General features: G+C 45.0%; 1 protein-coding gene across 1 annotated transcript; it reads right to left on the reverse strand.

Annotated features, from left to right (window-relative positions):
• Positions 1 to 4,059: 4,059 nt before the first annotated feature.
• Positions 4,060 to 11,941, reverse strand: GPRC5D (G protein-coupled receptor class C group 5 member D). Its single transcript, XM_069541230.1, is given in 7 exon segments — positions 4,060 to 4,158; positions 7,067 to 7,082; positions 10,220 to 10,235; positions 10,828 to 11,015; positions 11,017 to 11,584; positions 11,587 to 11,619; positions 11,622 to 11,941. Coding segments are annotated over 7 exon segments (999 nt in total). The 5' UTR covers positions 11,701 to 11,941.
• Between the last annotated feature and the right edge of the window lie 421 nt (positions 11,942 to 12,362).

Below are 12,362 nucleotides of genomic sequence, written 5' to 3' on the forward strand. Positions count from 1 at the left end.
TATTTTGTAATGAATTTTTTCATTGATACCCTTTCTTTTGGTAAATGAATAAAATCAGAAAGATAAAATCGGAAAAGGATGATCTAAAATATTTAAGTGAATAAACAGCTTTTGCATTCAGTAAATGATAGATCTTCAGATACTCCATGTTGAATTGAGTAATTGAGTATAATATGCATATCATAAATAGTTTTTTAAAAATTTATTTATTTTATTTACTTATTTTTGGCTGCGTTTGGTCTTCACCGCTGTGCGCGGGCTCTCTCCAGTTGCGGCGAGCGGGGGCTACTCTCTGTTGCAGTGTGCAGGCTTCTCATTGCGGTGGCTTCTCTTGTTGCGAGCACGGGCCCCAGGCGCATGGGCTTCAGTAGTTGTGCCTCGCGGGCTCAGTAGTTGTGGCTTACGGGCTCCAGAGCGCAGGCTCAGCAGCCGTGGCACACGGGTTTAGTTGCTCCGTGGCATGTGGGATCTTCCCAGACCAGGGCTCGAACCAGTGCCCCCCGCATTGACAGGTGGATTAGCAACCACTGTGCCACCAGGGAAGCCCCATAACTAGTTTTATCTACTCTTTTAAGTGGTTCCTCATGGATCCCAACTTAGAAGACTATTGAGGTTTTTAGCTTTACGTGAATTGCTGCATAAACTCAAAAGAAATGAAATGGTATTTTCACTAAAATATTCTATAATTTCATAAAATTATATTTTCCTGGATTAATCTCTCCGGAGTAGGTCACTCATCGTGCATGCTATACCTTCCCTAGCTGCCCAGAGGATAATTCCCTGCCCACAGCATCTCACTGACGGAGCAGACATATACCATCAGGTCTGCACCACAAGACCAAGCCACACATAGCTGAATGGACCAATGGTGGGTACGGGATCCAAGGGCATCCAATCCACAGGCTGAATGTAAATGAAGAGGCTGGCCAAGGCAAAGGAGTACCCAATCAGAGACAATGATGATCAGCTGGCCCAAGCAGACTCCCTCTCAGGAATCTGAATTATGACATATGCGGAGAGAATAAGTCAGCGGCTAGTGGGTGGATGGACATGTGAAGATACCACAAAAGGAAATAGTGAGGAAAGTATCAAAGTGGCTGAGGGGGATTGTGGGGCTGGGGCAGGAGTCAACAGGGTCCACCCAACACCTGACAGTATTCCATCTCCATGAAGCCGGCGGCTGTAGTGGGTTCCCGGAGAGAGTTTTCGCTCCCTCCTCCCACATGTAACCTTACAACTCCATTCCTGAAACAGCCTGAAGGAGATACTTTGCAACCTTACAACCCCCCAAATCTAACTAATATTAATGCACCGTCCAAAATTTGATAAAATTGTGCTATAAACCTCGGAGGCAATTTGGTACAAAGAGGTTCAATTTTACCTTTACTGATTTTAGGGAAAACATTTTGGGAAACAATATTAGCCATCCTTTGTGACTTTAATAGGTTGATGGACATTTGTCAGCTGACTTAAACACCTCTCACCTACAAAACCAAACCAAACAAAATTATGTTGAAGGTGTCATTGTCATCATTTGGGGGATAAAATCTAGGAGGATCAGCGATGAGAGTTTTCCTCCAGAGCAGATGTAAGCTTGCACGGCTTGCTGTTCTGTCTCAAATTAGGTTTCTTATGTGGTTTGTTGAATAGTATGCCACCGGTCAGAGTCTTAATGTTTAGACGTTTTCTATTCTTTTATTACCAATAAGGGCAGAAGGTCAAACTCTTTGGTCGTTCACCTAGGTGCTGGCTTGTGCTGAGAACATTGCTCAGGGCACAGATTTTTAAAAGGAGCAGGTAATCTGAGTGCAGCAGAAACATATATGAAAGCGCTGGAACACTGTGTAGAGGGTGAGCCCTCGAACAGCAGCTGGGAACCTGGATTCTAGTCGGTTCTGCCCCTAGCAAGCCATATTATCCTGGGCAAGTCCCTTTCCTTGTCTGTAAAAGGAGGTGTCACAGAGGAAGAACAGAACTAACACCATGTTGAAACTGCCTCTCTCATTCTTCAGCCTGTGTATTCCATCACTTTAGCCTCGCACATCAAGAGTTAAACATTAGAGAAATGTCGCTTGTACCCAAATAGTTCATTAAGCTCGTGAAGAAAGTTTCTATACCACGGACTGGATCTGAATTAGTTATAGCTATTACTTATAGATAAGTTCTCTTTCAGCCTAGAAACCTTGCAACTAAGCAGAGGGAAGAACGGTAAAGTAAAAATAACGGCTAGCAACGTGAAGTTTTGCAGAAGCCTCGTGATCCAGCCTACGTGAGCAAGCAGAACAAAGTTATGCTTCCCTTGAAGGCCAGGCGGCCCCAAGAAGCCCGCAATCCACCTTTATCCTTTAATCTTGAACCCTCCTGCTTCCCCTTTTCCCTCAGCATAAAAGAGGCCTGAATTCTATTCTGAGTTAAGATGGTCTTTAGGACATTAGCCCTCCATCTTCTCGGTGTTTTGACTTTCCGAATAAAGTTGCCGTTCTTTGCCCCAACACTTTGTCTCTGGACTGATTGGCCTGTTGTGCTGTGAGCAGTATGTGTTTGGACTTGATAACAGAGGAAGTGGTGCTCCTGAAATTCTCTGCATTGTGTTATCTTCCCCCACGAAAAACGTAAGCCCCATCAGAGCAGCGCTGTGTGCCTTGTCTGCCTAGGACTGAGTCCGAGAACAATTCCTGGTACCTTGCAGGTGCTCGGGAAATACTCATCCGTGCTGTGCACTGGTCATTAGAAGGGCTTTTTTTTCCCAATCTATGGAGTCTTAGTTTCTTTTCAAAGTGTTTTCACATAGCAGGCGCTCAACAGTCACTGGTCTGGAATATCACATTTGATTCTCAAGGGTGCACACCTTCCTTGTTAATACAGAAATACAGGCATGGAGAAGCCTGTAGAGTGAGAGAGGAGTGGCCTGAGAGTCAGAAGACCTGGCCCAATACAAACTACCGCGTGACTTTGGACAAGTCATTCCATTTCTCCGAGGCTCTGTTTTCTCATCTGCGAGGTGGGAGGCTGAATTAGACTCTAAAAACCCTTAGGGCAACACGCCTCTGACTCTGGTTCTGTTATACCTGTTATAGCTAACAAATGGGTCTTAAGGATGTATATATCCACTGGGAAGGATGTGAAGCTGCATGAGGGATGAAGGAAAAGTAATTAGGGCAGAGGCATCGGTGCATTAGAAACATCAAGACAGGTGGACTCTCCTTTTCATGTACACCTGAAATCCTTTATGAGCATCAACTCGGGTGGCTTTTCCTTTGCTGTTTTTAGTTCATCAAAGCAGGTCATTGACCTCAGTCACATCTGCTGCCGTACTCACTGTCATGAGGGTGCTAACATCATGGGAGAAACCTGCCAGATTGCAAGCCCATGAGATGCACAATTGTGGGGATCCTGAGGGTTCTGCTATAATTTTATTGCAAATTCTGGGTCCATCATATTTAGGGGCCCTTTATAAAAATGACTAGAGGGGTAATCCAGTACTAAGCTGCTACTGACATCTATAATTTGTCATATTAGCATGACCCTAATTTCATCAAACTGAGGTCTTTCGGTCCCATTAGTAAGAGGTGTCAATTTGTCCTAGCATTACTAGGGAAGGGAATCGTTCAGTTACATGAATGAAGAAAGAGGGACTCCCCTGGTGGTCCAGTGGTTAAGAATCCGCCTTCCAATGCAGGGGAGGCGGGTTCGATCCCTGGTCGGGGAACTAAGATCCCACATGCCGTGGGGCAACTAAGCCTGTGTGCCACAACTACTGAGCTCCAGCGCCGGAACAAAGATCCTGCGTGCAACGAGGACCCAACGCAGACAAAAAAAAAAAAAAAAAGAAAAAGAATGAAGAAAGAGACACATAGTCACGGTAGGGTGGCCAGCAAGATTGTAATTATGCTTGAAGGGGCAGTGTCCTGATGAAGGGTCCAGATGGATGGAGAGGACTGTGTGGCAGGGAAGGAAGGATGAGCCGATGTTTCGCTGGCAGATGGGCTTCCCAGTGGCCCATCAGGGCTACGTTAGGATGATCTGCTGGGTTTTCACTACCCATGTTTCCTGTGGACTTTATAATTCTGCATCTTGCTGAGGGCTTACTTTAGCCCAAGGGATGAAATCCTCCTGTGTGGGATCAACAGTCTGCAAAAGAAGAAATGCCACCATCAGCTTTCTGAGGCAACATAGGGGATAATACTCTCCAAAACTATGCTTGAAATATTATCATTTCACCATCATTTAATCTTTTGATAATAAAAAAAGAAAAAAATGTTGAGCCTATCCATATCACAACTACTTTACCATCTTCCCTCTTAGCCACTAACAAGAATGTTTTTGCAGGATTACTGGAAACTGAAAATAATCCGAGAAATTCTTGGTGGGGATAGTAAAGATTTTCTCATCGTGTAAAGGCCCTCTGGAGGATTAATTACAGCAAATGATATAGCTATGTCCTGGTCTGTGTGTCATTCCAGGAAAAGGCAAATTCTCAGATAACAGACCAGAGGGTTTAACCTAGTTACAGTTGCCTAGCACAGTTCATTGAACAAACAGCCTGAGCATGGCTTTCCCTCTCGGATCTTAGTGACTTATAATAAAACAATTGTGTCCCAAAGTGGTATTTTTAGCTGTTTGGATTTGTGTGTCTTCAAGCCATCACGGCACAAATCCAAGTTACTTCCAGTCCTACTCAGCAGTGTCCCTCTGTTTTTGCAGGCAAGGATTAAAATTGGTACACCTGGGCTTCCCTGGTGGCGCAGTGGTTGAGAGTCCGGCTGCCGATGCAGGGGACGTGGGTTCGTGCCCCGGTCCGGGAGGATCCCACATGCCGCAGAGCGGCTGGGCCCGTGAGCCATGGCCGCTGAGCCTGCGTATCTGGAGCCTGTGCTCCGCAACGGGAGAGGCCACAGCAGTGAGAGGCCCACGTACCATAAAAAATAATAATAATAATTTAAAAAAATTGGTACACCCATCTGGGCGTCCAGATGATGCTGACAGACCCAGCCCAGTTCTCGGGGCAGCCTGGGCTGCTGGAGCTAGACAATGACTCCGAGAGGCAGCCAACATGGCCCAGAGGATACATTTAGACAACTGATAATAAGAACAGATCTGACACTCATACATATTTATAATCCCCTGTCGTCCCCAAGGCAAAAAGCCGTGAGCTTGCATCTCTTCACCCTCACACAAACCCTTCAAGCTGCCTTTTCTTTCAGGGACATTCACCTGCATCAGAATATAGCGCCATGGGGGATTGGGAGGGCCTCCTGCAGAGGCAAAGGCATGATTTAGCTTTACTAAGAGACTCAATGGCTTGCAAAGAGGCTCCTGACCCTTTGAAAAGGAATTCTCCACTGAGGTGCTGTGTGTGTGTGTGTGTGTGTGTGTGTGTGTGTGTGTTTTAATCTGTGATTTTTTTTTTTTTTTTTTTTTTGCGGTACGCGGGCCTTTCACTGTTGTGGCCTCTCCCGTTGCGGAGCACAGGCTCCGGATGCGCAGGCTCAGCAGCCATGGCTCACGGGCCCAGCCGCTCCGCGGCATGTGGGATCCTCCCGGACCCGGGCACGAACCCGTGTCCTCTGCATCGGCAGGCGGACTCTCAACCACTGCGCCACCAGGGAAGCCCGTAATCTGTGACTTTAAAAAGAGTGTTTTTAAAGCTTCTGAGGAAGGTTGCCTAGGGATCACATTTGTGTGCTCAGGAGAAGCACATCTGTGTTTAGTAACTGAAGAGGCTGAAGGCTCCTCATCACTTTCTACAGAAAGAGCATTAGCGCGGGCTCAGGGTCTTTGACCTTCGTGACCTTGGGCATCTCACTGTCTTCAGCAGTAAAATAAAAGGCCTTCACTACATCGTCTCTAAAGTCCCTTTAGGCTTGATACTCTGCAAGCTTTGGTCCAATTTTAAAAACTGGACATAGGGAATTCCCTGACGGTCCAGTTGTTCGGGCTCTGCACTTCCACTGCAGGGGGCATGGTTTCGACCCTTGATCTGGGAATTAAGATCCCGCAGGCTGTGCCGTGTGGCCAAAAGAAAAGAAAAGAAAAAAACTGGACATAATTTTTAAAGACCATTTTATACTGTCGTAGAATAATCACACATGGTTGTTTAATATCTGTCTCCTCAACAAGCCTGTAAGCTCTGTGAAGACAGGAGCTGTGTCTGTCTCTTAGACCAGGTCCATGCTCGATACATGGTTGTCCTTTGATGGTCTGGGACGTAGCCGTGTCATTTTGTTCCTGCTTGGTGGCTGCAGCGCTGAGAGCATGGACTGTTCTGCCCTCTCACTTGTTAGCTGCGTTACCTGCGGTCAAGTTCCTTAATGTTTTGTTGCCTCTGTTTCCTGATGGGAGTTTCATGATGATCATAATAGTCAATCTATCTCATACGGTTGCTTTGAAGATTAAATCAATATCTATAAAGCCCTTGGAATAGGACATGAAGTATAGAAAGCACCATAGTGCTTCCCTTTGTATATTATTATTGGCGGTGGTGTTGGTGGTATAGTTATAATTGATGCTCCAACATCCTTCTCCTACTGGTGTTTTCTAGAGGGATTGAATCCTGTGAAAATAAAACATTCTTCTTTCAGCAGAAATGAGCTGAATCCTTGGTTTAACTTTGTTCCTTGCAGCATAACAAGACTCCTTCCCACTCAGCCCCTTGGTAACCCGTGTTCCTCCAATACTCTCATCAGACCAGATCATATATCAGAGAAGCCTAATTCTCCAACTTGAGTTATTGTTCATGAATTTACCAGAAAGTCGAGTGTTTCTCTCTGTTAATCCTGCCACCAGCTCCTGGTATGGATCGGAGTTGAGTAAGTAAGACCTTACATTGATACCTGGCGGGGGCAGGGACACTATGACCATCACTTCACTACGAGGAGCCTAAGCTCCCAGAGGTTGGGGAGCTTGGTTGGGTCTCAACGTTGGTAAGAAGCAGAGCTGAGCCTCGAAGACAGGGCATGTGAGGACAGGGTCTGCACCCTTTCTGCTGTCACCCAAGCATAATGACAAGGAGAATGTCATTATCCTTGCCTGGTCTGTCCTCACACCAAGCAAATCTTGCCCAGACCACGTCTTCTTCTGTACTTTACGCCAGTTCACTCTTTGTGACCTGTAGCTCTAGAGGGTGACAAAGAGAGGTTTTCAGGCTTGTCCCCCTGAAAGAACAAACAAAAATGACACTGCCTGGGACCATCCAAATTTGGTTTCTCCTAGTAAGGTGGGCACCTTGAAGCAAAAAATGTTGAGAATTGTCCAAAAAAAGGCTATGTTTGCCAGAACTTGGTATGCCTGGTACTTGCTGTAAGGAAAACAATCTGAAGGACCTCTGTTTGCAAGAACATTTTTCTCTCGTTTTACATCATTTGATATTCATTGACCCATTTTTACATTTCATAGCCTCATTATTTCTGTCTTAATACCTTCAAAAAATCATACTAGATTTGTCTGTAGATATTTAAACACAGGATAGAAAAAATGTCCACAATTATGTGATCCTTTAAAACATACAGGGGTCTTGCTTTTAGCAAACTTGATATAACAATATTCTAATTCATCTAAAACAGATAAAGCAGACAATGATTAGAACAGGAGTTTCCCTTCATAAACAAAGATTCATAGCTGATAGTCCATATTTAAGGTCCTTGCAAATTATATCACATTTAAAATTCTCAGTTAAAAGAGCATTTGATTTTAAAAGTTCAATCAGACTACAGTTTTTTTGTTTTTTTTGTTTTTTTTTTTGGCGGTACGCGGGCCTCTCACTGCTGTGGCCTCTCCCATTGCGGAGCACAGGCTACGGATGCGCAGGCTCAGCGGCCATGGCTCACGGGCCCAGCCGCTCCGCGGCATATGGGATCTTCCCAGACCGGGGCACGAACCCGTGTCCCCTGCATCGGCAGGCGGATTCTCAACCATTGCGCCACCAGGGAAGCCCCAGTCTAGTTTTTAAGAAACACATTTATAACATGGGGCAAAGAATATTTATACCCATTTGTTTGGTGTTTTGTAGTAATATGCCTGATTTCATTTTCATTCTCCATCAAGATGTTTTTATATCTTCGAACTAAGTCCCTAAGCCACTTCCGAGAGATAAAGACTAATCTTTTGAAAGACTTCCAAGGAAATGAAGTCCTTAATCCGCTTTGCTCATCTATTTCAGTGTGTACCAACTCTTAGTTTCGTATTTAATCTAAATGCTTTGTGCTTCGATTTGAGTCTCTTTCCACCCTTTGTCTTTAGCTGGAGACAGAAAGCAGGACAGCAACCTCTTGGACAGAGGTATTCATACGTGTGAAATTCCCTGCTAATCCCCTCTTGTCTAACTCTTCTTTCAACTGAATAATTCTGGTCTCACAACCCAGTGGTAAATCAAATAATTATGTGACTGGAGTCATAGCTATAAATCAGAAGAGTCACATGACAGATGCACACCTCATGGACCGTTGTGTTTCAGTACAGAATTTAGAGAGAACCTGAATGTCCATGAGAAAGACACATAGAGCTTAAGAACTACCATCTCAGTATCACTGTCCTAACCTTTCCAGTAGGTCTGATGTTATAACTCCTTCATCATCTCTGTGGTTTTCCACCCAGCCTCTCCCACACTTCTCATCAGTGGATCTCAGTGCTGGAAAGGGTATTCTTGTCAGAGACTGACAGGTGCTGAGAACAATGGCCTGATTGTTCCAGCTGACCACTTGTCTGTTTACACAGCACTACGATTGTTTCTCGGGCAAACAAAAACAGACAGCCTTGAGCTGCGTTCCCACTGTCAGCTCACGACCTACAGCAACACTTAGGATTTTTTTTTGTTACGGTTATTATACTGTACTGGTCTGACTCTTATTTATTTTGTATCTCTTTGTATGTTTTTCCTAGCTAGGTGTCATCCTGTACTTTTTCTTGCGTTTTAATCTTTCTTCTAATTTTTGATATTTGTACTTTTTCTAGGTGACCTAAATTCTGATTTCCTTCTCTAAGCGTAAGTTTCTGGTTATTCTGCCTAGTTTTGGAGAGCAATCTATATGTTCTTTTCTACACTATCGATTTTTTTTCTGCCACAAAATATTGAGCTACGTTGACAATGACCATCACTGGCAGAAATGGATTTTCTAACCATGCTCCAGTAATAAGGATAGTTATAAGGAAACACTGTGCTTTTGAAAGCTCTTGCTTTTCCACTAAGACACTTCTTAGAACACTTTAAACACCTGCCTAGTCTTTTGGGCGTATGGAAAATTGATCATTACAAGTCCCAGTGTGTTTTGGGTATTATGAAACTCTAAGAACTTTCTCTCTCTCTCTCTGACTTTTGTTTCCTGGAAACATAACAGCAACAAAGCAAACAGAAGTTTTATCCTATTTTTCGGTGAGAACTATAAGAAGTAGTTTCAAGAAAGATAGACCCGGGCTTCCCTGGTGGCGCAGTGGTTGAGAGTCCGCCTGCCGATGCAGGGGACACGGGTTCGTGCCCCGGTCCGGGAAGATCCCACATGCCGCGGAGCGGCTGGGCCCTTGAGCCATGGCCGCTGAGCCTGTGCGTCCGGAGCCTGTGCTCCGCAACGAGAGAGACCATGGCAATGAGAGGCCTGTGTACCACAAAAAAAAAAAAAAAAAAAAAAAAGAAAGATAGACTCTGCAATTCTGCCCCACATCATCAAAAGCAATGAAAAACTCTTGAAAGAAGGATGTATAGTGTCAATTTCCAACTCGTGGTCAACTGAACTGAAAAGAATTCATGGATGCTTCCATCTGAACAGGATTGAATTTGAGGATGTAATTAGCCATAGATTACAGCTCAGAAAAGTGTCTGATTTAAAAGGAAACCTTCTATTCATGTTTTTGAGCCTGGTGAGCATCATGTGTGCTACACAATATATAAAATAACATCATCTTTGCACATTAGCAATACACTGTGAGAAATCAGATGCCTAGTAAGACACAAAATTTGATGTAAAACTGTGATGCTGGGTTATGAATAATAGGCCAGATATTTCAGAAAGGGATTAATGAGTTTTGACGTATTTCCAGATAACTGAAATTAGCCACTAATTCCCCCCGTTTGTTGGGGTCCAAGCCTCCTTGTTATCATGGATAATATATTTTATTCTTTAACAGTATATAGTCAGGTGGCTTGGTCTTATATAAGGATACAAATCCGACCCAGAAATTATTATGAAAATGCCACATAAGCAAGTTCTTTATTTCTATTAATGATGACACATCTGAGACTCTTGCTCAGAATTCTGACTTCATGGCTTCTCCTGTCACTTCGTGTAAACCTCGAAGGCTTTCAAGGAGTGAATGATTTACAGAGTAGGAATCCAGAAGTTGTTGGGCTTTGAGACTCTAATGAGGTGATGAGTCGTACAGATCAGTCTGTTATGATATCTGGGCAAGTCGGCTTTGAGACTTAAATTTGAAAAATGTCAGTCACTGGTGCCAGGGTTGCTCTTGCACTTGATGGCCAGAACATCTGCACTTAGCATGATGTGTCATGCAATGGCATGGCCCACGTCTAATCTGGGACTGGTGAACTCATTTTATAGTGGGTGCCTTTCTTTATCCAGCATGAATACTCAGAGCCACACCCTTTCTATTTAGGGCCTTTGAGTCATTTCTGTCTTGGCCTCTCCCCATTAATCTCTGTATCTCGGAGGAACTGATTATTCAGAAAAGTTTAACCTTGACTCTGAGTGTCCCCGTCTCCAGACTTGAGCTATGTCGTCACCCACCTAAATTCTGACCATTCCCTTTTCTTTCCTCTTGCCCTGTTTTTTCTCCTGCTTCTCTTACGGGAGACCCTCCCCGAGCTCCCCAGGAAAGTACCTCTTGAGAGTTGCTGATTCTCCACTCTGAAGCTGCATTCCTAAGCTGGGAGTGGGCAGGTATTGCCTTGCAGAGGGCAATCCTGCTGACACGATCTCTAGAGAAAGCACAGCTCTGGTATGATGTACAGCAGCAGGAAAACCCACGCATGGGTGACCAGGGCGATGCAGAGGATAGGGTCGTCCCATTGGGTTGCCTCTCATGAGCATGGAGATCCACACCACCCAGATGATGATGGAGATGAGCGCGGTGAGGAAGACGAGCCTTCCGCGCCGCTTCCAATCCTCACATGGCCCACAGAAGGTGGCTTTGGAGACGAAGAACGTGAGGGCCAGCAGGAAGAGAACGTAAACCAGGAGGACCGCGAAGTCCACGTTGAGTTGACAGGGTGTCATATCCATAAACATCGTACCTCTGGTCACGATGAGAGTCACATACTCAGTGGCGATGATCGTCTGCCACCGGCTGACACCAATAGCAGTGCACAGAATCGTCGTCCAAGAGGAGGACACTTGACCCCAGACCAGCTCCACCAGGTTGGAGGCATGAGTCAAGAGGCAAGAGAAACAGACAGCAAAGAGGACCCCAAAGAGAAAGTAGTGGAGGGGGGCAGTCTGCTGGTTGAGCTGGATGAGGAAGGCAAAAGCAAGGCTGAGGAGCCCCAGCCCACCCAGGAGGAAGAGGAACTGGGTGGGGAGGACATTCCACTGGCTGCGGTCTTGAACCCTTCTCGTGAGGAAGAGAAATGCCAGGGTGGCAAAACTGTAACTGCTAGGCCAATTGAGGCCAGGACTCCAGAACAATGCCCCATGCTCCCGCGGTGTCACAGAGGAAGTAACAGTCCCCAGTGGACTCTTCGCAGTCCTCATTCATGGGGACTTGTAGGTGGACCTCACGAGAATGGTCTTTTGTTCCCGTGCAAAAAAAAAAAAAAAAAAAGGAGCAAACATAACTTCATAACTTTACCTGCACCCTCAAGAACCCCTGTTGGGTAGTCTTGGGCAGGACACTATACTATCTCTGATTCCCACATGAAGACACCTGGACCTACTGAATGAAATAGCTCAAAACTATCAACCCCTCCAAACTAGCCCAGCTCTATCCTGCTGGGAAAGGAGAACCATCTTCGCTTAGGGGCTCCAGAAAACTCATGAATTTTCATGTCATAATTTCCACCAAGGCTTTTTGAGGGCTAAGGCAGGATCTTTTTCATAAAAATCGGGCATGTGACGACGTTCGCATGATGGTTAGGACTCCAGTTATAGCAGGCTGCAGAACAAGGGTTGTCAACATGAATGGACCATTTGATCATTCAAGACATGAGGCACTGCTCGAAGGAGACAGGCAGATGATTTTCCCCAGTCATTTTAATGACTCTTCCTTCTTTTAATTCAAGTCAATCCAAGACAGCGCATTACAGTTAAATACCCACTGTTGGTCTGTCGAAGAATTTTACAAAAAGGTCTCTGCCTTCGATTAACTTTTTGGAGAGTTTAGCAGCAAACTCTACGCCTTGCCTGGGGTTGTCTAGAAAA

Source organism: Delphinus delphis, chromosome 11 (assembly GCF_949987515.2).
Source record: "Delphinus delphis chromosome 11, mDelDel1.2, whole genome shotgun sequence".
NCBI classification, from domain to species: Eukaryota; Metazoa; Chordata; class Mammalia; order Artiodactyla; family Delphinidae; genus Delphinus; species Delphinus delphis.